Here is a 27,910-nt window from a genome sequence, read left to right as displayed (position 1 = left end):
AGTGCTGACTGGGGTGGGGTTTAAATTAGAGTTGCAAAGGATGGGAAGCAGAGTACCAGAATAGATGGTGGAAAGGGTGTGGAGACAGATGTTAAGACCTCGAAGTCAGGAATCAAAAGATTGAGCACAGTACGAATGATGTTTTTAGTTATGCATAAAGTATTGCAGGGAAGGAGGAAAGGAAGATGAGCTCAGGACATGGATCAATAAATGGAATTATGATATTGTAGCCATTAATGAGACTTGGTTGCAGAAAGGGTAGGACAGGCATCTTAATATTCCGGGAGCGGGAGGGATTACTAATGAGAGAAAATGCCACAGCAGTGCTCAGTCAGGGTAGGCCGGACAACTCATGAGGTGTTATGGGTGGAACTGAGGAATAAGAAAGGCATGATCGCATTAATAAGGCTATACAGCTGTCCCTCCTTATCTGCAAATTCAATCAAGAAAACCCAGAAATGCTCTTCCAGCACTTATTGTTCGAGCATATACACTTTTTTTTTCTTGTCATTATTCCCTAAACAATTCAGATTCAGTTTATTGTCATTTAGAAACCACAAATGCAATGCAGTTAAAAAATGAGACAATGTTCCCCCAGAATGATATCACAAAAGCATATGACAAAACAGACTAAACCAGAAAATCCACGTAATGTTTGGCAATCCCCAATCCAGAGTCCGGAGAGGCTGCTGCGTATTAATATCGCGCTACCGTCTAGTGCGTTCCCCAGAAAGGAGCTCCAAATCCACCAGACAAAAACAAGACCAAAAACTAAAGCTACAAGACCTGCACAAAACCACATAATTACAACATATAGTTACAACATTGCAAACAATAGCATAATTGATTAAAAAAAAGACTATAGGCACAGTAAAAATAGTCCAAGATGTTAAAGGACTGTAAGTTCAAAAGAAATCACCACAGTTTCCACAAGTCCCCAGGGCCCCGACAGACTCGCCATCCCACGCCTGCGGCAGAAGGGAATAACCCCGCTATGGATTTCCAAGGCGCCGCCCGACTCAGCCTCGCAGACGCAGCACAGAATGAAAGCTCTGTCAAAACCAGCCTCGCAGACGCAGCACACACCGAAAGCGACCTGAGTCCGTCAAACCTCCGAGCCGACGACCATCCCCTCCAGCACAGCTTCTCCGAGCACCATCCTCTGCCGAGCATATTAAGACGGCCCCGCCAATGGCCATCTGCAATGCGACCCCGAGGACTGGGGTCCTGTTCTTCCCAGCAGAGTCCCGGACCTCACAGCAGCAACGAAGAAGGTCTTCCTGGAATTTCCCGATGTTTCTCCATGCTTCCACATCCGTTTTCAATCGATTATGATTGCGCACGGCACCCCACTTTACAAATAACAGATAATTAGTTCCGGAGAGGCCGCTGCAAGCTGCGTCGCACCGCCATCTTGGATCTTGGAACAATGCAGTATAACAACTATTTTACATAGCATTTACATTGTATTAGATATTATAAGTAATCTAGAGATGATTTAAAGTATATGGGAGGATGTGCGTGTGTTATCGTGGATCGGGATTAAAAAAAATCAATGTTCTCTTACTAAGTAAGTCGGAACAGGTACATCCGGTATTATTTAGTGTCAGTTATTCAAACGTTTGTCTTAGTATATAGTATATATTTTGCCTTTCTATGCATTTAGAACACTTAAGAACGTATGTTTTAGCGCCGGGCTCAGGAACAGAAATTCCCGAGTTCGATCCAGTGACACACCGCTTCCGATTGTGCTCTCCATCCATGCCAGGTTGATGTGGAGGATCAAAATCTCAAAACCCCAAAACCCAATAATTAAACCACTGCATTGCTTAGTAATAATTGTAGCTTTCATCGGGGCAGGACCTTTCTCACTTCATCCTTTAAAATTGTTCCAACTGTTGACACTTTTACAATGACCGATGGCATTTCACCTCTTTCCGGTCCCTTTATTATTTCCACTTTATTTTCCATCGTGATCGTGATTATTTTCGTGAACAGAAACACTGTGGATTCAGAGCTCCACCGCACTGAGACAGGTTAAATAAGGTCTGGGGTTCCGCTGGGTCCTAAGGTCGACCACATTGAGACAGATTGAATAAGGGACTTGAGCATCCGCATTTTTGTATCTGCGAGGGGTCCCAGAACCAATCCCTCGCGGATAAGGAGGGCCGACTGTATTAAAGACCACCCAGTGGGATTTAGAGGAACAAATTTGTAGACAGATTGAAGACAGTTGCAAGAAACATAAGGTTGTTATAGTAGGTGATTTTAACTTTCCACGCATTGACTGGAACTCCTATACTGGAGACAGACTATAGACAGGATAGAGTTTGGCAAATGTGTTCAAGAAAGTTTTCTTAATCAGTACATAGAAGTCCCAATGAGAGAGTGTACGATACTTGACCTACTATTAGGGAAAGATAAAAGAAAGATGACAGAAGTTTATGTATGGGAACACTTTGCATCTAGTGATCATAATGCCATTAGTTTCAAAGTAGATAAAGAAAAAGATAGGTCTGGCCCACAGGTTGTGATTCTAAATTGGAGAAAGCTCAATTTTGAGGGTATCATAAAGGATCTGGCAAGTGTGGATTGAGACAGGCTGTTTTCTAGCAAAGGTGTACCTGGTAAGTGGGAAACCTTCAAAAGCGAAATGTTGAGAGCTTATATGTGCCTGTTGGAATAAAAGGTAAAGACAGCAGGTTTAGGAAACCTTGGTTTTTAAGAGATATTAAGGCCCAGGTTAAGAATAAAAAAGAGGTGCACAGCAAGTAGGAACAAATGAGGTGCTTATGGAGCATAAGAAATGCAAGAGAACACTTAAAAAAGAAATCAGGAAAGCTAAAAGTAGCTATAACGTTGCCCTAGCAGACAAGATGAAGGAGAATTGCAAGGGATTCTACAGATATGTTAAGAGCAAAAAGGATTACAAGAAACAAAATTGGAAGATCAGAATGGTAATCCACGCATGGAGCATAAAGAGATGGGGGAGATTTTAAGTTAATTCTTTGCATCTGTATTTACTCAGGAGACAGGCAGAGTCTATAGATGTGAAGCAAAGCGGCATTGACTTCACAGACCCTATACAGATGACAGAGGAGGTGTGTGCTGTCTTAAAGTGGATAAATTCCCAGGGCCTGTTAGGGTGTTCTCTCAGTCCTGTGGGAGATAAGTGTAGAAATTGCAGGGGCCCTAGCAGAGATACTTAAATCATTGTTAGCGACAGGTGAGGTACCAGAGGATTGGAGGCTAGCTGATGAACCCCTGTTAAGAAAGGCTCTAAAAATAAACCAGCAAATAATAGGCCAGTAAGCCTAATGGCAGTAGTGGGAAAGTTGTTAAGGGACTGGATATACAAGTATTTGGATAGACCTGGACTGCTTTAAGAATAATCAACATGGCTTCCTGTGTGGCAAGTTGTGTCTAACCATTATAGTTTTTCACGGAAGTTATCAAGAAAGTTGATAAAGGCAAGGCAGTGGATGCTGTCTACATGGACCTTAGCAAGGCATTTGACTAGGTCCCAATGTCGCTGCGACTGAGTTATAAGGAAAGACTGAATGGGTTAGAACTTTACTCCTTGGAACGTAGAAGACAGAGGGGAGATTTGAAGGTGGTACACAAAATTATGAAGGGATAAATAGAGTAAATGCAAGCAAAGTTTTTCCATTGAGGTTGAGTAGAATTACAACTAGAGGTCAGGGGTTAAGGAGGAAAGATAAAAAGTTTAAGGGGAACATGAGGGGAAACTTCTTCACTCAGAGGGTCACTAGTGTGTGCAAATGCGCAAATGGTGCATGCGAGATGTGAGATCAACTTCAAAGTTTAAGAGAAGTTTGGATAGGTACATGGATGATAGTGTTATGGAGAACTCTGGTCCCAGTGAAGGTCGATGGAACTAGGCAGTTTAAATGGTTCGGCGAGACTAGATGGACTGAAGGGCCTGTTTCTGTGCTGTGCTTTTCTATGACTCGATGAGCCAGTCTTTATTAGAGATTCAAAGGTGGAGAGAGTCGGTAACCTTAAATTCCTTGCTGTTATCATTTCAGAGGATCTGTCCTGGAACCAGCACACAGTGCCATTTCAAAGAAGGCATGGCAGCACCTCCAATTTGCATAGATTTGGCACGTCATCTAAAACTTGGCAAACTTCTGCAGATGCACTATGGAGAGCATCCTGACTGGTTGCATCATGGTCTGATGTTGAAACACCAATGCCCAAAAACAGAAAACTCTATAAAAAGTGGTGGATACAGCCCAGTCTGTCACAGGAAGAGTCCTCCCCACTGCAGAGTACATTTACAAGTTCCGCCATGAGAAAGTAGAATCCATCAATTCATGCTATGCTCTCTTCTCCCTGCTGCCATAGGGAAAGAGGCACAGGAGCCTTCAATCCCACACCACCAGCTTCAGGAACAGTTATTTTCCTTCAACTATCAGGCTTCTGGAACCAGTGTGGATAACTTCACTCAGCTCAACACAGAACTAATTCCACAATTTATGGACTCACTTTCAAGGACTCTACTATTCATGTTCTCTGTATTATTCATTTGTTTATTTATTCTGTGTTTGCAGTTTGTTTTCTTATAAACATTGGTTGTTTGGCAGTCTTTGTAATTCTTCATTGTTTCTATTGTATTTCTTTGTTCTACTGCGAATGCCTGCAAGAAAATGAATCTCAGGGTAGTATACGGTGATAAATACGTACTATAAAAATAAATTTACTTTGAAACTTGCACTTTCATTTTGATACTCTTCTAGTACTAGTGTATTAAACTCTTCATGTCTGATTTCCTTTTTTTGCCCTATCCAAACACGTTGTCATCTGGGGCGCTTTACTTGTGAGTGTCTCTCTTTTTCTTTGTGGAGCATATTTACCCAGAATGCCGTGAATCTCCTTTTTAAATATGCCATTACTCTGAGACCAAGTTACCTTCTAGTAGCTGTTTCCAGTCCACTTTTGTGACATCACTTCTCAGTCTAGTAAAACTGGCCTTGCCCTAATTCATTGTTCTCCTGGCAATAAAAGATATACATGGCAACATGGAGTCCATAAATTAATACAAATGACATTCCTCTCCTTGACAAAATGAAGGAATTCTAAAAGTGCAAGTGTTCCACTGCTATGATACTCCAAAAGGGCAGATATAGATTTTATTTATATTATCATTTATATTTAAGCATTTGCAAGATTTCATTAGCCAGATAATTATAGAAATAGCCAAGTAATGAAAGTCACTAAAATTTATCACAATTTAAATCAAGAGTAGATAAAAGCTGTAAGTTATAGTTCTGAATATACAACTAACAATCAGAAACCTTGAAATGCATAGTAACAACTGAAATATTTTATCAGAAATGATTAAATACATACTTTCAAAAACTTTGAGACAAATTATCTAAATGTTGACAGTGAAGTTGAAGATTGATAAATCACCAAATTCCTATATGATGGCTCTCTGTCATGGGTATAGGAAGGACAGAAATGATAAAATATACAAAAAAATCAAAATAAATTCTCACATGCAGTTGTGATCTAAATAAGGACAAAACATTAACTGTGCATTGTTCAGAATTACATGCAGAGTGCTTCCCAAAAGTGCTGTCAAAACACTTTAGTTAATAATGAAGAGCATAAACTTACTTGACATACTGGTAGGCCTGGATCTCGACTGTAAGGCGGAAGGGATCCTCTCTCTGAAACTTTTCCTAGAAGCAAATAGAAGTCAATTAGTATACAAGATCATCTTGTGCTGCAAATTAGAGGAGAGACACAAACATCTTTTAGGTGCTTAGAATGGCACATCACTGATTAATAACGCTAAATTAAATGATGGCACTCAAAGAGATTTGGGCATCTTCATACCACTGAGAAATTTAGCATACAAGTACTGCTAGCAATCAGAAAGATTCAGGATGAAATAGTGGGCTATCTGACAAGGGGACAGAGTATTAGAACAAGGAAGTTTTGCTGCAATTCCTTACATCTTTGACGAGAACATACTTCGAGTATACACAGTTTTCATCAGCCTTGGGGTAAGATATACCAATCTTAGAATTAACAAAATTAAGATTCACTGGATTTATTCTTGAGTTGAAAAAGTTGACTTCTGAAGAAATGTTAAGTAAATGGATCTATACTGTTGTATTTTAGAATTACAAGAGGTGGTACGTAAAGCTTGTATACCGAATGAAATCTACATAGGATATTTAGCTGGACTCAAGGCATTAAAAAATCAAATCAAAATCAAATATTTAATGATTGTTCCTACAAAAGTAACACTGAGGAATAACTAGAATGGTAACAAATGTTTTTTTTAGATTTTGGGCAAAAAAGTCTGGAAGAGATGCACGTCATAAAAAAAAGTAACTGCCTATTTTTATTTCTTTATTTGACGTTTTGAACTTATCACAAAAGATTAAGGACTATTAGAACATGAATGCTTAATAGAAGTGGTTTCCACAAATGTGAAGTGCACCAAGGTTGCAAAGTACACACCAACAAACCTATAAATTCAAAGGTGCAAACCCTCAAAGTTAAATCAGCTTTTACAGGCTATGCAAACACACATACACACAGGTACATAAGGTACAGAATTTTAAAAAATTTAAATTTGTGAACTTTTAGCTTTTTAAAATCAACCAGATCCTTTTGCCATTTTCTCCATTATAAACATCCCACTGCCCAAGTCACTTTTCCATATTATGGACCAGTTTTCAATATTTTGAACAGCTGTCGCTGTAAAAAGGTGCCCTAGTGATAAAAAAAAATAGCCACAATGGTTTGAACCTATGATGGTGATACAATTTGTTAGTAGCAGGAGCTAAAGCAAATAAAGCCATGGGTAAAGATGGCAATGCATGTAAGGTCTTGGAACAGGAAGGTGGAAGGTTCTGACTGTAAAAACTAGAGGCTAGGTAAAGGTCAAAGGATTTTTCTTTCCTCCAGAAATAATGCTATTTTTTTTATATAGTAGGGTGAATCATTGAAATTTCCGGTCCAGAATTTGCCATTCAACCCAGTGCCAACCAAAAAAAATCTTAGCTCAGCTGTTCAAAATATAGAGACTGCTGAAGGATGGGAAAAGGAAAAACAGAAGGAATGATTATAAACATGGGCTGGTAACATACTTCTTTGCTTTTCTAATTCATAGAAACATAACTGAAAAAATATTACCAATATTTCATACATTTCTCCCCTCTCATTTTCTCATTATGACTGCAAGAAACAGTTATGACACAATGCTTATATATATATATATATATATATATAAAATTTCCTGCATAATCTGAAATACGCTTCAAAAATTCTCTAGGAAAGCAATCTGGCTTAAGAGCTGCAAAGCACAAAAACAAACTAAATTAGCAGATTACATAATTTGAAACAATCCCAATAACTAAAATCAAAAACTTTTCTGTAAACTGTGTACAAAGTGACACATATCTTTTAATACTATCTTAGCCAGCCAAGTATAAGAGCTCCAATTCAAAATTGAAAAGCAAAGGCATATAGAATTCAAATTAATGTCACTAAAACCAAATTCATAATGCTATTGCTCTGAAACAATTTTTCTAGATCAACTGTTTCTAGATCTGAATAATTTATATTCCTCTAATAGAATCAATTAAAACAATATTTTAACTGAACATTTGTTCCAGATATGGTGATGGACTATTCAAATAAAATGGTCACTATAAATTACTACCCAGTCCAAGTAAATGACAAAAGAACCAAACAGCACTGGACAGGCATGAGAGAGTAAGTCACGTGGTTACACAGGACAATGAAACAGGAACAGAATCTGCTGGAGCAGGCATGCAATTGAAGAACTGAATGGCTTTTTCCAAGCCATATTATGCTTTTGTACTTTTAATATCGTCACTGCATTTTGATACATTTTCCCACACTTACCTACTTTTCAATTCTATTCCTCTAGAAATAAACATTAGTATCTGCTTTGCTTTTTCAAATGTAATATCCTTATCAGATTGTGGCACAACTATTATTAATTGGTGTAACTATGTACTAGAGCCCTTCATCCCTCCAAAGCTGCCATCTTTCCAAGTATGAATGACCTTTCTATTCTAACAAAATGTATTACCCTATATTTATCAGTATTCACTTTCATTTGCTAATCATTTGTCCTTTTACCCAAATTCATTTTGCCTTCTTTTATTCTCACCCTAATTATTACCAACAAATTTTGAAAATTTTAGATTAGATTTAGATTCAACATTTGAGTCCAAATTGTTGATCCACTCTCTTTTCCTATCAGATTCCTCCTTCTCCAGCCCTTTAACATTCCCACCTACCTGGCTTCACCTTTCTAGCTTATCCTCCTTCAACTCACCTCACATTTTTATTCTTGCATCTTCCCCTTTCCTTTTCTGATGAAGGCTCTTGGCCCAAAAGATCAATTGTTTATTCATTTCCATAGATGCTGCCTGACTTGCTGAGTTCCTCTAGTATCGTGTGTGCGTGTGCGCGTGCGTGTGTGTGGGGGGGAGTGGGTCTGGATTTCTAGCATCAGCAGAATTGCTTGTGATTACGATGCTTGAAGCAATCTGCTAAATTTCCTTCTTCCATTGTCCATAGACATTCCTCACTCCTACTCTATCCGAATCACCCAGCAACCATTCTGTAATGCGACTTGACTCAATATTCTCCAACTTTAATCAAATGAAAATTAGAATACCTTACTGAAGGCTTTGTGAAAATTGAGGGAAAAAAACACCTCATATTTCATGTCTAGGTAGCCTCCAATCTGATGGCATGAACATCAATTTCCCCCACTTCCAGTTATTTTTTCCCCTCTCCTTCTTCAATTCCCTACTCTGGCCTTACCTCTTCGCGTCACCTGCTTATCACCTTCTTCCCCTCTTCTTTCCTTTTCTCCCATGGTCTACTCTCCTTTCCTATTAGATTCTTCCTTCCCTAGCCCTTTACCTTTTTCACCTATCACCTCCCAATTTCTTACTTCATCTCCCCTCCCCCACCCACCTGGCCTCACCCACTACTTTCTGGCATGTCCTCCTTCCCCTCCCACATTCTGGCATCTTCACCTTTCCTTTCAGTCTCAATAAAGGGTCTTGACCTGAAACATAAATTGTTTATTCATTTCCATAGATGCTGCCTGATCTGCTGAGTTCCTCCAACATTCTGTATTGCTCTAGAAAAATATTTACAGCTTTACTGGCATCTTTATCTCATCTTCTCATAAAAGTCAACAGTGTTTTTCATTTGAATCTATGCTAACAATTTGTTATTATATTTTGTTTGCTGATAGACCTCTATTCTTTACTTGAATAAGAATTCTGGCATTTGTCCTACCACTAAAGTAACATTAATTGGTTAATAATTCATTGGACCTACCACAACTTAAATACAAAAATCTTCTATTCTTCTGGGAACATTTCTTTCTTCTAACAATTTTTAAAATCTGCACAATAATGCTTCTATCTCTTTGATAGATTCTTTTAAAATGTGTGGATGAAATCCATCTGGACTGTGAGATTTATCCTCCGAATTTGATTAGCTTATTTAACATACTTCCTTTGTCTATTTTAAATGCTCAGAGAAGCATTTCAAGAAGTCTCATGAGTCCTTAGTCTGCTTGTCTTTATGCAGAATAGATTTTTCCTGCACTTCCTACTGAGTCTTTTATATATCTCAGGAGTTCTAAAACCTTATTCACTTTAACTTCCTCTACCTCCAGTACACAATTAACAAATGGGGCAAATGAAATCTCCTTAGCTTTAGGGAAAAAAAAATCACTTCCTTAATTTTTCTGCAATTTCTTCATCTGCTTCTTTCCCACAATTGGGAAATCCACAGACTAAGCTTGATTGTGAGAATGACCCTTCATCATTTTTTATTGCTATCCACATGATTTTACTTTTATGTTCCTCATTATTCCTTATAAAAGCAGTCTTGCCTCCCAGAAACCACAACCCATTGATATAGATTTACCATCCATCAATAAGGCTAGAATTATTTAATTAAAGTCTTGATTATATTTCACATCTCTTCAAATAGGTTATAATTTTCTGTTTTAAACCTTAGTACTGTTCTTTTCCGTACTCTGCTTACACACTGATGGGAATGGCTGAAAATAATTATATCGATGGGTTTGCTATATGATGGCCAATTCCAAACCAACTCTGTAACAAAGTAGAAAATGGTCAGGCTCTTGAACTCCAAAATAACTCAAAAAATTGTTTAGAAGTGTATTGTACGTGCAACTTTAGTTGCCTTAACTTCAAATAAACATAGCAGCTTAGCATCACCCCTAGGAAACCAGATTACAGCTTGTTGCCCAAATTCCCATCCTGACTGGAAGCTTGAACGCCATGCCTGGCACAGCCTGCCAGTTCATATTTAATGGATACCTTTGAGAGAAAGGTAGTGCAGCCTGATGTGATAAGCTTTGGAAATTAAGTAAGAAAAACTCAGTTTATTAAAGAAGAGAGATGTGTAGCAAGACAAATATAGCTCATCCTGGTTTAAGGAAGGACACTTTTCATGACATTTCTGGTTGATCTGCCACCCTTCAAGAATACTCTAATGTTTTCATTTCTTTTTCCCCCGACTTAAAGCCACATAGAGCTAACCACGCTGGAATAGCGGTTTCTCCGGATAATTCAACACATTCTCCATGGTCTGGCCTTGCGCCTTATGTACAGTCATAGCAAAGCATGACTGTATTTGACTGTATTGCAAACTGGCTCCACTGAAGAGGGACATCTTCCCCCTCTGATAAACTGAGAATTCTTGGGATCACGACAATGTCATTTTTGAAGCAGAAGATACAAAGCAGTAACACCAAAGCCTCCAGGATGCTGTGGTTGGCACTTTCCTAAATGGACGTAATAGCCCTGCCCTTTTGCTGCGGTTGGTGTCGCTGCTGTGAGCATCGTGAGGAGCTGCTGAGGCTGGCCGTGCGCATGCGTCATGGTGTCGTGTCGCAGTTTCCATGAAAGATGGAATTGGCTCAGGTTATGGAAAGCAGGGCCTGTTGATTGACGAGTGAGCAATTTATTCGAATTTATAACCCTGAACTTCGAATGCATTCTATACATTAGCGCATTTTAGGTCGATTTAGTCTAAAAAGTGCCACTGTGATGCACCATTTGGGCTAATTGAAAGGTCAGAAACAGACAAACAGAGCATGAGAATTTTAGTAGTATATAGACAGCACATGTAAATTTCTGTGATGACATAAAAGACATCTTCCTGGTGGTTTCCAAAGCAAGAAATACAACTAATGCATTATTAATAACACTTCCTCTGTTTAAAAAAAGTTATGGTAAACGATCACAGCAAACACTGAAGAGGTGAGCAAAGGCGAGGCTAACTCGAGGGTTAAGGAGTGCGGGTGTGACGTAAAGGAGCAAGGTCAAGGCATGTTCAAGGAGAACTGGTCAAAGCAAGGTCAAGACACAATCGAGGCAGAATCTGATACACAAAGTAAAGGAGTTACAAAGCCTGTCTGCCTAAACCAAGAGTGAGATCTGATCGATCTAAGCACTGGGCCAATTTGGAAAGGTCGTCAGGCCAGAATGTGGTGGCAGGGATCATTCCCAGAGCACATCGAAGCAACAGGGCCCACATCTTAGAGTGAGGAATGACCCGATATTTGGGTGATAAAAATGCCAGGTCGGACAGATTGAAAAGGGCAGGGTATCAAGAACGAAGGCAAAGGTTGGGCCAGTTCTGCTTGCTGCTTAGTAATGTTTGTCCGCTCTTGGTACTGAGGCTGTGGGCCTGCTCCAGCTGCTCGAGGCTTTGTGTCTGTGAGCTCCACAACATTTTGCTCTGCTGTGTGATGAACTGAGGCTGTGGCTGTGGGCCTTCTCCAGCTGCTCCTGATTTCATGTCTATGGACTCTCTTTTTTTCCTGAGTGCCATTGCTTGCTTTTATTGTTTGTACATTTATGCTTTTTTTCTCTCTCTGCGCATTGGGTGTCTGTTGGTCTTTTTTAAAAATGGATTCTTTTGGAATTCTTGTCTTGTGGGTACCTATAAGGAGATTAATCTCAGTTGTATAATGTATACATACTTTAATAATAAATGTACTGTGAACTTTTCTAGGAACTTTAGTTATCAGTATATACCATAAAGCACATGTTCCAAACCACCCAACCTCAATACCAATACACATATAGCAGGAAGCTGTGCCAAACAATTTCTCACTTGCCTGCCTTGCTCCATCCACAAAGATGTCACAGCCAAGAAAGCTCACCAGCTCCGTCACAACTTTAGGAGGATGAAGAAATCTGGCACATCCCTGTTGACTTGCCAATTTTTATTAATGCACTACAAAAAGCATCCTATCTGGACACATCACGGCTTGGTATGGTAACTGCTCTTGCAATATACTACAAGAAACTGAAAAGAGTTATAGACACAGCTCAGCACAGCACAGAAGCCTCTCCATCCTCAGCAAACCAGCCAACATAATCAAAGACCCCAACCATCCCGGATATTCTCTCTTCTCCCATCTCCCGCCAGGCAGAAGATACAAAAGCCTTGAAGTATGTAACACCAGGCTCAAGGGCCACTGTTATTTGACAATTGATTGGTTCCATACTACCGAAATTAGACTCTTAACCTCACAAAGCTACCTTATGTTCTTGCGCCTTATAGTCTATCGCACTGTCTCTGTAGCTGTTGGACTTTATTGTGTACAATGTTATTGCAGTTTTTTAAAACTGCCATCAAAAGCAAACTGCATAAGTAACAGGCAATGATTATGAGGGATTCCAGTTGAGATTTGGCAATAGGGCAGCTGTGGATAACCAAGTACTGTGCTAATCCAACAAATATCAAGAGTAACACATACAAAATGTTGGAACTCAGCAGATCAGACTATGGAATGAAAATGCACAGAGACCCTACATTAGGACTGGAAAAGAAGGGAGAAGAAGCCAGAATAAGGTGTGGGAGGGGGATGAAGTAAAAAGCTGGGAGTTGATAGGTGGGAAATGGCTGAAGGAGGAATCTACAGGAGAGTAGAGTGGACCAAGGGAGAAAGGGAAGGAAGAAGGGCACAAGGGGGAGGTGATAGGCAGGTCTGGAGAAGAGAAGAGGTAAAAGGGAAGCCAGATTGGGGAATGGAAGAAGAGGGAAAGGGGAGAGCAAAATATTACTGGAAGTTAGAGAAATCAATGTTCATGCCATCAGTTTAGGGGCTACCCAGACGGAATATGAGGTGTTGCTCCTCCAACCTTAGAGTGACCTCATCATGGCAGTATCAGAGGCTATGTAGAGATATGTTGGAATGGGAATGGGGATTGGAATTAAAATGGTTGGCCACTGGGAAATCCTGTTTTTTTTTGTGTGGATAGAGTAAAGATGTTCATCATGGCAATCCCCCAGTCTACACTAGGTCTCACCAAAGTAGAGGAGGCCCACATCAGGAGCACTAGATACAATAAACAACCCCAACAGATTTGCAGGTAAAGTACTGCTTCACCTAAAAGGTCTGTTTGGGGCTCTGAATGAAGGCAAGCGAGGAGGTGAATGAGCAGATGTAGCACTTCATCTGCTTGCAAGGATAAGTACCAGAAGGTAAATTAGTGGGACAAATGGTCAAGGGAATTACGGAGGGTGCGAACCCTATGGAAAGCAGAGAGTTGGGGTGAGGTAAAGGTGTGTTTGGTAGTGGGACCCCATCAAAGATGGCGGAAACTGTGGAGAATATTGAGAGTGATAAATTAAAAGAAATTTGTGTAGTTTGAAAACTGAATTGAATTGACTTTATTGAATTCAAAATTCAGCAAAGTACATTTAAAAGCAGCAAGAAAAATGTCAAATCTCAAAAGGGCAGAGTTTAGGCAAAAGCAAGCAGGAAGGGACAGATTTTAAAAGTAATAGGGAACCAGTATATCAAATTAGATTAATTATTATGACTTATGTTATGACATTTGTTGTTTTATGGCAACAGTACAGTTCAACCAAAGCTAGAAATCAAAAGAAGTAAGGGTGTTGAAAGAACTGTGTACCATCAGCAAACTGGTGGAACTTGCTGGTGTTTTCAAATAACACAGCCAAGGGTCACATCAGTGAGAAATAGCAAGGGGTTAAGGACATATCCATAAGATAACATAAATAGATTCCAGATGCTTGTTCACATAAAGAAAACAAATCAGGAGGGTAAGCCAAACCATTACATGAATTCCTTTCAATGAGGCCTGGAATAGGTCACTTCCTTTCCCTTTAACTAAACAGAGTGCAACATAATTCATTGAAACCAAAAGCACTGGATTAAAATACAGGTTGAAGGAGGTTACTTTAGTTGCACAACCACAATGAAGAATCTGCTATTCAATGCAAATCAGAACAAAAATTACTTCACCAAAATTTCAGTTAGTTTAAATGAAGAACCAAATTTTAATGTTCCCCATTTTTGGTTCAAAAGCTGAAACAGACCAAGTATTTTTAAATTTCTCATATGGAACAAGATTTACTACCAAGGTAGGCATAATTATTTGTGTTGTGAGAAGTTGTACTCTATAACTGATTTAGCACCTTTTGATTAGTTGTCAACAGGCAAGTCACAAATGGGAAATTAATCTTTAAAAAGGATAGTCTTTATGAAAAGGTATAACCATTCTTCCTTGAAAAGTGAAAGACTATATGCAACTATATCATTGCAAGTGAAATTTGTGATGCAGTTTAAGAGTTTGTAAAATGCAAAGTAAATCTGGATTTATCAGATGACAGTATAATTTTGGAAGAATGCAAACATTTTATCTATTGCGCTGTCTCACAGCATATGTCCTCCCAAAGGATACTCATTAATTTGGAACCAAGAAATTACTTCAAAATACCCACCACAACCCCTGGATAAGGTCATTTCCTTTCAACAACTGAAAAATCATTACATTTTTCAGCAAATTCTTGAGTGATTATTGAGTTCTATTTCTGCAATGTATTGAGTACATATACCAGATGGAGATTCTGAACTTTTAAGTCAAATTTCTTCAAATGGCATTTACATTCAGCACATGGAATGTGCTTCTTGAAACGGCAATGCTTCTTGATTTTCATACTTCGGAAAACTTTGTTCCTAACCTTTGCACTGTTTGAATAGTCTTTTTAAACCAAAGATATAAGACATTAACAGAATTCTATCCACCAAGGAACTGAGATTTTAATTTAACTTGAACACACCACTCAAAAGTTTAGAAGTTCAAAGCAACTTTGCTAACAAAGTACATATATATTACCATATACTACTTGAGATTCATTTTTTGGCATACATTTTCAGGGAAAAGTACAGCAGATTTCACAAAAAAAAACAAAAACACTTTTTAAACAACCAATGTGCAGAAGACAAACTCTGCCAATATAATGGATATTGACTGTCCAGGGCCCAGGGAGCTTTTTGTCAATCTCAGCTTTCTAACACAGCAGCTGATACTTCTAGGAAATCAAAGAGTTGTTTTTATGTTAAACTTCTAACCAACATTCCTTGCTTGGTTTCTTGTTGTAACCAAGAACCAGTTTCAGTTCTTAATGTAAATTGCAAGCAATAATCAGTCTGAAGCTAAAAGGACAGCTTTGCAAACAAACTGCACTGTGTACACAGCATGGGGCTCACCACTTCAGAGATGCTGTGCAAGACAATGGAGTGACGTTAATTGGGCCTGTATCAAACCAGACAACACTAAGGCTATGTCCACACTAGACTGGATAATTCTGTAACTGAAGCTTTTTTTTCTTTGTTTTGACCCTCCGTCCACACTGAAATGGCATTTTCCTCCCCCAAAAATGGAACTTTTCTAAAATGCCCTCCAGAGTGTGTAAATTTGAAAACGCCGATTGGGCAGAGTAGTGTGGACGGGGTAACTGGAGATTTTTAAAAACACTGTCGTGACATGCCGGAACAGATAGTGGCGGCAGCGTGGCATTTGTTTTCTTGAACACAACCCGCCACACAACCTAACAATTTCAGAACAGACGGCAACGAGACTGAAGCCAGAAGAGTTAGAAATGTACTCACCAAATACTTTGACCCATAACTTACTGAATAAGTAAGTATTCTCACTTTGCCCTGTTTTCTGTCCTTGCTCGTATGAAGGTGGTTTACCTATTTATGCAAGTACTTCTCTGACAATAGATGTGAAACAGCCTAATGTAACATTGTATGGAAATACAAGATAATACTGATGCAGACATGTTTCATACATTTAACAAGGTGCTTTATTAATGCAACAGAGTTGGTCAGTTTTTCAATGTTCGTCGTCAGCCGGGTCATACTGTCCCGTGAACTCCCTGTCGGTTGCCTCCATATGCTCCAGTATTTGGTGTTTTTTTTTAGCTTTAAGTCCTCCTGTGCGAGAGCCAACAGCTGTCCATTGTTTGGCAATTCCTTTTTAAGGTTTTCTAGTCTGTAACTGCAAAAATGCACACTTTCACAGCGAGATTCGACACCAAACATGTCACTTGTTTTCTGTAGATGTGTCCTGTGCATGCCCAGCAGGAGGAGATTTGCCCAAATACCCGTTTTAATGCGGACGGAGGTATTTTCAAAAACGCTTGGTGTGGACACCTATCATTTTTATGCGAAACCGGCGTTTTCAAAATTATCTGGTCTAGTGTGGACATAGCCTTAGACCAAGAATATCACTTAGCATATCGAATAGTGGATCTATCAATAGTTGGGAGATTCATGTACTCAGAGAGTCACCACTCACAGCATTAGTTTTGCTACCAATTCCCATGGGTATCTTGACAATACCTCTCCCCACCCTATCTCCTGTAAAAACACTAGTCTCTTTTCCCAGTTCCTTCGTCTCCACCACATCTGTTCCCAAGATGCAGCCTTTCCAGGACATCAGACATGTCCTCCTCCTTCAAAGAACAGGGTTTCCTTCCTCCACCATTAATGTTACCCTCGCCTGCATCTTCTCCATTTCCCAAACATCTGCGCTCACACCATCTTCCCGCTGCCTTAACAATGATAAGAATTCCTCTTGTCCTGATCTACCACCCTATCAAGTCTCTGATTCCAACACACTATTCTTTGCAAATTTTGCCCTCTCCAAAGGGATCCTACCAGCAAACGTATCTTTACTTCCTTCCCCTTCCCCAACCCCCTGCCAACCTCCATTTTCTGGAGGACCACTCTCTCAGCAATTCTCTTGTCCATTCGTCCCTCCCCACTAATCTCCTCCCAGCACTTATCCCTGCAACTGGCCAAAATGTTACACCTGCCCATTCACCACCTCCATTCAGGGCCCCAAATAGTCCTTCCAGGTGAGACAACACTTCACCTGCAAATCTACTGGGGCCATCTATTGTATCAGTGCCCCTGATGCAGCCTCCTCTGCATTGGTGAGACTTGACATAAATTGGGGGACTGCTTTGACAAGCACCTCCACTTCATCCACCAAAAACGGAACTTCAGTGGCAAAACATTTTACTTCTCTTTCCATTCCAGTCCCAAGGCCTCCTCTTGTGCCACAATGAGGCCACCCTCAGGTGGAGGAGCAATACCTGAAATTCCTTCTAGGTAGCCTCCAACCAGATGGCATGAATATCGATTTCTCTCTCTAGTAAAGAAAATTTTCCCTCCACCTCACCCTCCCTCTTCTTCTATTCACCACTCAGGCCTCTTGCCTCAGCATGGTTTCCTCAAGGGTAAATCTTGCCTGACAAATCTGTTGGGATTCTTTGAAGAAATAACAAGCAGGATAGAAGATAGAAGGACAATCGGTTGATGTAGTGTACTTGTATTTTCAGAAGGCCATTGACAAGGTGCCATGTGAGATGCCTAACAAGCTATGAGATCATGGTATTACAGGAAAGATTCTAGCATAGATAAAGCAGTGGCTGATTGACAGGAGGCAAAGAGTGGGAATAAAGGGAGCCACATGGGGTCTGTGTTGAACCCATTCTTTTTACGTTATATGTCAATGATTTGGATGATGGAATTGATGGCGTTGTTGCAAAGCTTGCAGACATTACGAAGATAGGTGGAGGGGCAGGTAATTTTACGGAAGTAAGAGGCTACAGAAGGGCTTAGACAGATTAGGAGAATGGGCAAATAAACAGATGGAGTAGTGTCGGAGGGGGGGAAGTATATGGTCATGCACTTTGGTAGAAGAAATGAAAGGGTTGACTATTTTCTAAATGGAGAACAGTAAAAAACTGAGGTGCAACGGAACTTGGAAGTGCTTGTGCAGAATTCCCTGAAGGTTAATTTCCAGGTCAAGTTTGTGGTGAGGAAGGCAAATGCAATGTTTGCATTCATTTCAAAAGAACTAGAATTTAAAAGCAAGGATGTAATGTTGAAACTTTAATAAAGCACTGGTGAGGCCTCACATGAAGTATTGGGAGCAGGTTTGGGCCCCTTCTCTTGGAAAGGATGTGCTGAAACCTGAGCAGGTTCAAAGGAGGTTCACAAAAATGATTCCACAATTCAATGGCTTGTCATATGAACAGCATTTGATGGCTCTAGGCCTGTATTCACCAGAAATCAGAAGAATGACGGGTGACCTCATTGAAACGTATCAAATGGTGAAAGGCCTTGCGAGAGTGGATGTGGACTAGACGTTTCCCATGGTGGGACACGCTAAGACCAGAGGACACAACCTCAGAATAGAGGGGTGTTCTTTTAGAACGGAGATGAAGAGGAATTCCTTTAGCCAGAGAGTGGTAAATCTGTAGAATTCCTTGCCATGGGCAGCTAAGGAGCCAAGTCTTTATGTGTATTGAAGGCAGAGGTTGAAAGATTCTTGATTGGTTGCGCATGAAGGGATACGGTGAGAAGGCAGGAAGTTGGGGCTGAGAGGAAAATTGCATCAGCTATGATGAAATGGCGGAACAGACTCAATGTGCCAAATGACTTAATTCTACTCCCCTATCCTATGGTCTTGCCTCTTCTTACCATCCTATCATTTCCCATTGGGTCCCCTCCTCCTTCCCTTTCTTCTATGGTCCGCTCTCCTCTTCTATGAGATGCCTTCCGCTAGAGCCTTTTACCTTTCCTACCCACCTGGTTTCACCCATCACTGTCTAGCTATCCTCCTTCCCCTTCCCCAACCTTTTTATTCTGGTGTCCAATTGTACCTGTCTTTTAGAAATCCTTTGAGAACTTATAATTTGGAAATCTTTTAAAAGATATAAATCCTCCGTGAATTTTAAATACGTTTTAAAAATTTTATCTATATTTAAACATGCATCACTAAAAATAAATGAACTTGGTTTAAACTACATTGCTAGCTGGAAGAACTCCTCCTTGGTTGGGGGCGGGCCCTCAAACAGTGGGTATTGGCAGCTAAATTTGCCATAGAAGCAGTGATCTAGCAGGGAACAGGGCAGTGATCTAGCCTTTGAAGAGTAGATGGCTGCAGTATAACCTCCTCCATTTAGTGAGGGTACCTGTAGCTATCTATATCAGATAGGACTGAGATCTTCATTTGAGTTGAGTTCATACAAATAACAAAATAATACTGAGAACATGAGTTGTAAAGAGCTCTTGAAGGTACCCGTGCATGTTGTAGAATCAGTTCATAACAACAGTGACTGAAATTATCCATACCAGTTCAGGTTGTAGGGTAAAAACTTCGTGAACCTGATGGTGTGAGACATAGGACTTGTGTAACTCCTGCCTGATTACAGAGGCAAGAAAAGGGCATGGCCTGGATTGGGGGTGGGGGGGTAGAGATTGTTTAAGGAGATACAAGAAAGGATGAGGGTGAGCAGAAGTTTGATTGGAAGAGGTTATGGTTTAAGGAAGGCCTTAAGAGGAGGTAATGGCAATGCAGATGGAGAGACTGTCAACAACACAAAGCCAGCACTCAGACAAGTTGCACAAGTTAAGAGATTTTGAAGAGACATGAAGGTCAATTAGGATAAAGTCACTGAGAGATTTGATTACAAAAATTGGAATTTGAAAACATTTAATCTGGGAGCTAATCCAAGTGACCAAGGAAAAAGGCCAAAGACACACTAGCAGATGGTTATATCCAAAATTCTAATTTAGGAAGAAAACCTAATCTAAACTACAGCCATAAAGAATAACTTCAAAAAACAGAAAGTAATACACCCATATGTTGTATTGAGTTCAAATGAAAATTCTTTTTCTGTGAATTTGTTATACAAGTCTGCCAAGTAAAATACTCCAGTAGGAAGGATTCAGTGTTCAATACTTTGGAAGGACAAACCAAGGTAGAACATACAAGGTAAAAGGCAGGACACTGAGTGTAGTAGAACAGAGGAATCTGGGAATACAGAAACAAAGTTCCCTAAAAGTGGCGTCACAGGTAGATTGGATAGTAAAGAGAGCTTTTGGTACATTGGTCTTTATAAATCAAAGTATTGAGTATAAGAGTTGGAATGTTATAGTGAGGTTGTATAAGGCATTGGTGAGGCCAAATTTGGAGTACTGTGTACAGTTTTGGTCACCTAATTACAGGAAGGATATTAATAAGGTTGAAAGAGTGCAGAGAAGGTTTACAAGGATGTTGCCAGGACTCGAGAAACTGAGTTAGAGAGATAGGTTGAATAGGTTAGGACTCTATTCCCTGGAGCGTAGAAGATTGAGGGGAGACTTGATGGAGGTATACAAAATTATGATGGGTATAGATAGAGTGAATGCAAGCAGGCTTTTTCCACTGAGGCTAGGGGAGAGAAAAACCAGAGGACATGGGTTAAGGGTGAAGGGGGAAAACTTTAAAGGGAACATTGGGGGGGGGCTTCTTCACACAGAGAGTGGTGGGTGTGTGGGAATGAGCTGCCAGATGAAGTGGTAAATGTGGGCTCACTTTTAACATTTAACAAAAACTTGGACAGGTACATGGATGAGAGGGGTATGGAGGGATATAGTCCAGGTGCAGGTCAGTGGGACTAGGTCAAAAAATGGTTCAGCACAACCAAAAAGGGCCAAAGGGCCTGTTTCTGTGCTGTAATGTTCTATGGTTCTATGGTTCTACTGCTTTCAGAAAATTCTTCATCTGTTAAAATGTAAAAGTCCCTGTTGCACTACACAGGTTGGCATTCAACCAATGTTACTACCAGAAGCAGCAAACTAAAGCTCCAATCCTGCCACTGTTACGACTGTGCCCCAACTCTGAGGGGCCGAAGGGTACAAAGTAGCCCCCTCCTTTTTGAGAATTGCAAGATCGCTATTAATTCAGGTCAGGAGACCCAGGAAATGAGAGAGAGACGTTTGGAATGTGTCCTGGCCTCCGCGATACAAAGCCATGGATAACGACCATTGTCTCTTGGAGACGGAATTGTGTATTGAGTACTGTACTTCATGGAAGCCCTCAGGGAATGAGCAGAGGGGGCTGGTTGATGGATTGCATCATTCCAACCTGATTGACATCTGAGACCCTGTGAGTAAGGATAAAAGAGGGTCTGGGGAACAACCCCTTCAGACGCACCAGGAGAAACGCTAGAAATCCCGTGACAGCGTTTAATAGCGACAGCCGGTGGGGCCCACGTGCGTCCTTTCCCGTTGCCTGGAATTGGCGGGACTGACCACGGAAGAATGGCTTAGCTAAAAGGAAAAGGACACCAACGACATTTCGAAGGATCGACATCATAAAAAGGAAACGCTGGCAAGTTCTAAAATCTGTCTCTTGACTCCAACCAAAAGCTGCAGCCTGAATGAACTAAAGTGACTTTTATATTTCCATCGGACAATACGTTATCCCCTAGACAACGATAGAGCTTATTTCTTATTGATTATTATTATACCCACACTTTTAGATTTAGTATTGACGACGTATGTTATCTGTATGTTTGCATTGATATTATTTTTGTGTATTTTTACCAATAAATACTGTTAAAAATAGTACCATCAGACTTCAACAGACCTCTCTATCTTTGCTGGTAAGTGACCCAGTTACGGGGTACGTAACACCACTATTGTGCAAAATCTTTAGGTTACATATAATTATTTAAGAAATCAGGTGAAATGAACACTATTGCAATTTGAACAAGTTACACAACAAATCAAAATACATTGAACTGTGCAGCATTCCTGTACAATTACAACTGGACCGTGAAGTATTCTTGTCTAATGAGCAGATAAAACCACAATTCTGCAAACTCTACAACTGAAAACTAGCCAAAATGCTATAATAACATTGTCAATTGATAAATACATTACCTGACAAATAGTTTTGTTGCAGAGTGGAAGCACATAATGCCATAAACGCTATATTAACAGTTTATCATGGCACGAGGCAAAAAGGCAGAAAACACCCAAAAAAAACAGATTAGCTTAATTCACATAATGGTTCACTAGAAATTTGCAAATAGGTCTAAAATCTATTTTTAAATAATTTAAGGCCCAACCCAAATATTTCATCAGAGCAATGAACACAGCTATCATGAAAACCAGCTTCACATCCGAGTGCCTTGGGAAAGGAACCAACATAATCAAGGACCCGTCCCACGTGACATTCTCTCTTCTCCCCCTTCCATTGGGTAGAAAGTACAAAAGCTCAAGAGCAGGGACCAACAGACTTAAGGACAACTTCAATCCCACTGTTATCAGACTCTTGTGAACAGACCTCTCATAAATTAGGAATGAATTATTAAAGTTGAGAAACAACAGCTGTTGTGGCCTTACACTTTATTTGTCTATCTGCACAGCACATTGTGAAACTGACTTGGATTCAGTGCTTGTTTGAACCCTATATATCAGAATTTGGGTTCTATGCAACTTAATAGCTTTTACCCTAGACCATATATGTCAAACCCAAGGCCCGCGGGCCAAATCCGGCCCGTGGTGGAATTATCTTTGGCCCGCGAGATAATATCTAATTACTATTAAAGCTGGCTCCAGTAATCGAAGCACCTATGGCGTAAGATATGGCTAATGCTGAGTTTATTCAGGTACCAGGTTTTCAGGGTTTTTAGTGTTTATTCGGCAGTCTTGTTCATAAGAAACGGAATTTGTAAAGTGAAACACTTTGTAGTTATAGCAGAGACTGAGACACATGAGAGCAGGCTGAAAAAATGGAGGCAACGAAAGCTGCGTTCGCACGCATCCGACTGATCCGGCCCGCATGAAGCTGCATTTTGCTCAATCCGGCCCGTGACCTAAAATGAGTTTGACACCCCTGCCCGAGACAATATTAATATGCCATAATTGGTTCTAGGTGCCCTGGAGAATAAAAGACAAAGTGAGCAAGACATCTTGCTCCGAATTTCATCCAGCATCAAGTCCACCTTGGCAACACTCCCACGGTAGTCAAGTATCCTACTGGGTTACACAAACAGCCAAAATAGACAAATGTCCAGAGCTTAGCATTTAATACAGAGCACAAACAGGCTGATTAGCTAAGCAGTCCATGCTTATGGATCCACTGTAGTGTTTTGATTACCAATATCCCTGGCCTAACAATCAATTCAATCTTTTATTGTCTTAATGCTTCCTGATCTTCCCCTGAAAGTATGGAGGTGACCCTCCATATTCTAACAAATTTGAATAAAGTTTCAAATGAATTCTCAAATTGATTTATTATTATCATAGGAAAATGGCAGATAAAAAATTTGAATTGAATTGACTTTACTTTATTACTTACATCCTTCATATACATGAGTAAAACTATTTTCATTACATCTCCGTCTAATTGTGCAACGTGTGATTTATAGTAATTTATAATAAATATCATGTACTACAGAATAGTCAATATAACATAGGAATACAGTTGCCTCAGCATGAATTAAGCAGTCTGATGGCCTGATGGAAGAAGTCACCCAGAGCTATTGACCCTGGCTTTTATGCTGCAGTACTGTTTCCCAGATGGTAGCAGCTAGAACAGTTTATGGTTGGGATAACTCAAGTCCCCAATGATCCCTCAGGCCCTTTCTACACACCTGTCTTTGGAAAAGTCCTGAATAGTGGGAAGTTCACATCTACAGGTGTGCTGGGCTGTCCACACCTCTCTGCAGAGTCCTGCGATTGAGGGAAGTACAGTTCCCATACCAGGCAGTGATGCAGCCAGTCAGGATGCTCTCAACTGTGCCCCTATAGAAAGTTCTTGGGATCTGTGGGCCCATACCAAACTTCTTCAACCATCTAAGGTGAAAGAGGCACTGTTGTACTTTCTTCACCACACAGCCAGTATATACAGACCACGTGAGATCCTTGGTGATGTTTATGCTGAGGAACCTGAAGCTGTTCACCCTCTCAACCTCAGATCCACTGATGTCAATAGGGGCTAGCCTGTCTCCATTTCTCCTGTAGTCCACGACCAGTTCCTTTGTTTTTGCGACATTGAGGGAGAGATGTCAGGGTGATGACTTCTTCTCTGTAGGCTGCCTCATTATTATTTGAGATTACTTACATCCTTCATATACATGAGTAAAACATGAGTAAGATTAGTGTAGTGTCAGCAGCAAATTTAATCAGTAGATTGAAGCTGTGGGTGGTGACACAGTCCTGGGTATACAGAGAGTAAAGGAAGGGTCTTAGTACACAGCCCTGAGGAGCACCTGTATTGAGGGTCAGAGGTGACAGAGCCCACTCTTACCACCTCCCGGCAATCTGACAGGAAGTCCAGGATCTAGCGACACAAGGTAGGGTGAAGGCTGAGGTTTCTGAGCTTCTTGTTGAGTCTGGAGGGAATTATGGTATTGAATACTGAACATTAATCCAAGAACATCATTCTTACTTAAGCATAACTATTCTCTAGGTGTGTAGAGTTGTGGCTATTGCGTCATCTGGTGATCAGTTGTATCAGTAGGCAAACTGTAAGGGGTCCAGTGTGGGTGGTAACATGCTGCAGATGTAGTCCTTGACCAGCCTCACAAATCATTTGCTTATTATTGAGGTGAGTGCGACAAGATGCCAGTCATTCAGACATGTTACCTTGGTCTTTGTAGGTACCAGAACAATGGCGGATGCTTTGAAGCAGGAGAGCACTCTACACTGGGAGAGGGAGGGATTAAAAATGTCTGTAAACACACCTGCCAGTTGTGCCACATGCATCCTGAGACCCGGTCTGGGATGCCATCCAGTCCCATAGCCTTGCAACTGTCCACTCATTGGAAACACCTGCATACTTCAGCCTCAGAGATGACCAAGCCACAGGTCACATCAGCTGTAGCTCTCCTTAGCGGCTTAGTGTTGGCTACATCAGATCGAGCGTAAAAAAGATTTAGCTCGTCTGGGAGAGAGGCAGTGCTGTTGGAAACTCCACTGCATTTAGCTTTGAAGTCTGCGATTTCCTTGCCATAAGTTGCGTGTATTTTTGGTGGAAAGTGGTGTTTGAATCTTGTCCCTGTATTGTTGTTTCTTTGCCTTGATGACTTTGCAGATCGTAGCTGTATTTCTTGAGCTCCTGCTGATTACCAGCAGCATAAGCTCTTTGTCATGCAGTAAGTGCTGCTTGCATGGAACTGTTGATCCAGGGTTTCTGGTTTGGATAGACCTTGTCTAATTTCTGGGGGACCAACATCCTTGATGCACTTCCAAATGAAACTCATGACCCATTCGTGAACTCAGAGACATGCTCATCATGTAAGACATTCCAGTCAACGTCATCAAAGCAGTCCTGTAGCATGGAGGCCGACTGATCAGACCAACAGTAGACAGTTTTAACTATGACCACCTCCTATTTCAGCTTATGCCTGTACTTTGACAGCAGCAAGATGGAGGACTAATCCGATTTTCCAAATGGGGGGTGAAGGAGCGCTTTGTAAGCGTTGGTGAAGGGAGTGTAGCAGTGGTTGAGTATGCTATCTCCCCATGTACTCACCTGGATGTGTTGACAAAACTTTGGAGAGACTTTAGTCAGCGACGCTCTAAAAATATCACTGCAGACAATTTAGACAGTTCCGGGTGTGAAGTCTCCAGGGTGCTGATGGTCTCGTACAGTTTCTTGAGAGCCAGGTCCTGCAGAGGAATATACACAGCTGTGATAATAACAGCCGTGAACTCCCTAAGCAGCCAGAAAGGTCTACACCAGGTAGTCCAGATCTAGGAAACAGAAGGTTTTGAGGGCACGCGCATTTCGGGGGTTGCACCAGGCATTATTGACTATGAGCATACCACACCTCCTTTACTCTTCCCAGAGAGGTTTTTTGGCCTGTCCGCCTGGAACAGGGAGAACCCAGAGGGCTCAATGGCATAATTCCAGTATCTCATCATCAGCTAGGTCTCCACACATCTCCACTGTTAGGAGATTCGGGCTTTCAGTTCGCACAGCTTATTGTCCAGGGACTGAACATTACCTAGGAGTATGCTGGGGAGCGTCTGCCAATTAGCACGCTGTCTCAACCTCACCAGGACACCAGCCCTTCTCCCTCACCTCCAACGCCTCTTCCAAGATTGCAGCAGTGTAGTGGGTGAGCCTCCCATTGATCGCACAAGCAGTGTAGAAACGACGGCACATACTGGGTAAATGCAATCTTCCTGATGTTCAGAAGAGTTAGTCTATCATATCTAATGTGACAATCAGATACTTGAACAAGAAATGCGAAGGAAATCGCTGAAATTAAAAGTGTACTGTAAAGTTGGAACGGAACTCGCAACACGGCGCCATCTTGGAAGATTATATTTTCCAAGACGGCATCTTGGAAAATTACTCTGGCATAAGTAACTGGAAGTCAAAAATCGGACACTACTTAAGTGGCAAATTGGAAAAAAGGTTGCATAAATTACATAAAAGAGACATGCAATGTATCTGATCTACAATTTTACTATTCTTCCTGAAAATATTCCAAGCCTACTTCTATCTATAGTGAAGCACATTTTGCCAAAAATCACAGCTGCTGGACGAGTCAGCCCTCTATTCCATGCCAAATTACTCATTCAGCCATGAACAATAGGAAAGCAGAACAGGGGAAAATAACAAGTATAATGTACAGCATTAACAATAAAGTAAAGGATCCCCACTGAGATCAATGACAAAACAAGTTTTTGACAACAATCACTACTTCAACCTAACCTTCAGCTGATCACCTATAAACCACCCCTCCAAATGATTCTGGATAACAATGACAATCAAAGCTCACTATGCATGCAATTATCTTGATTTTAATTTTAAATTGCTAATATTACCTTATATTAGCATTTTTAGTAAACTCTGCAAAAAACAGGACCAGGCAATATGCAAAATTAGAATGTATGTGATTGTTTTGTAAATTACATAATGCTCATTTTTCCTGAAATTCCAAATGTTCTAGTGTCACTAGCAGCTTGACTGCATAGATAAGGATGCAGACAATTACAAAAAATCTTTGTGCAACATCTCAGGCACACTGTGCACAGGACATTATATACATGAAATAATAGGGTTGATATTTTGAACGCTAAACCAAATACAGCGGTTTCCACTACTAGTTAACTGGGACATTGGTTAATCAGAGCAGCTGTTTGTTTGGGACAACAGTTAAAGAACTAAAACAATATCGCGAAAATAGCCAGGCTTCCCTTCATTTATTTGGGACATTATGCCATTTAATTGGGGCAGAAGTCTGTTGCCAATCAATTTCTAACTAGTTTCAGTTGCATGCACTTGCATGGCCATTAGACACTACACTAGCGGTCGCCTACCCGTCGATCGCGATCGACTGGTCGATCTTTGAGACTTTCCCAGTAGATCCCGAAAAAATAAATAAATAAATACGCAAATACCATTGAGAGATTGTTTCTGGGTTGCGGGGTTTTAGTTCCATTCTTTCTGCCCAGTGCGCATGCGTGTAGCTCCCCCGCCACGCACTACAGTGTACTTCAGTGGTCCCCAACCACCGGGCCACAAGGAAACGATATGAGTCAGCTGCACCTTGCCTCAGTTGAACTTGAACGCACATGAGGTCATTACCCAAGCGCGCCAGAGATCACTGGTCGGCCTTGGGTAACCGGCCGGCGGGAAGTGCCAATGCTACTGGCCTCGAGTGTGGACAGATGGGCGCCGCCTCTAAACCTGTTTAGCACACT

General features: G+C 40.7%; 1 protein-coding gene across 4 annotated transcripts in view; it reads right to left on the bottom strand.

Moving 5' to 3' along the window:
- The window catches only part of tcf12 (transcription factor 12), a 345,003-nt gene that overhangs the window by 151,050 nt on the left and 166,043 nt on the right, over positions 1-27,910 (bottom strand). For all 4 annotated transcript variants that reach the window (XM_073032902.1, XM_073032904.1, XM_073032903.1 and 1 more), the window contains one exon: positions 5,644-5,708. In XM_073032902.1, coding sequence (XP_072889003.1) covers positions 5,644-5,708 — 65 coding nt within the window. The remainder of the gene's footprint in view (positions 1-5,643; positions 5,709-27,910) is intronic.

The sequence above is a fragment of the Hemitrygon akajei genome, chromosome 30, assembly GCF_048418815.1.
Source record: "Hemitrygon akajei chromosome 30, sHemAka1.3, whole genome shotgun sequence".
Taxonomy (NCBI): Eukaryota; Metazoa; Chordata; class Chondrichthyes; order Myliobatiformes; family Dasyatidae; genus Hemitrygon; species Hemitrygon akajei.
This window is presented reverse-complemented; position numbering and strand designations above follow the sequence as displayed.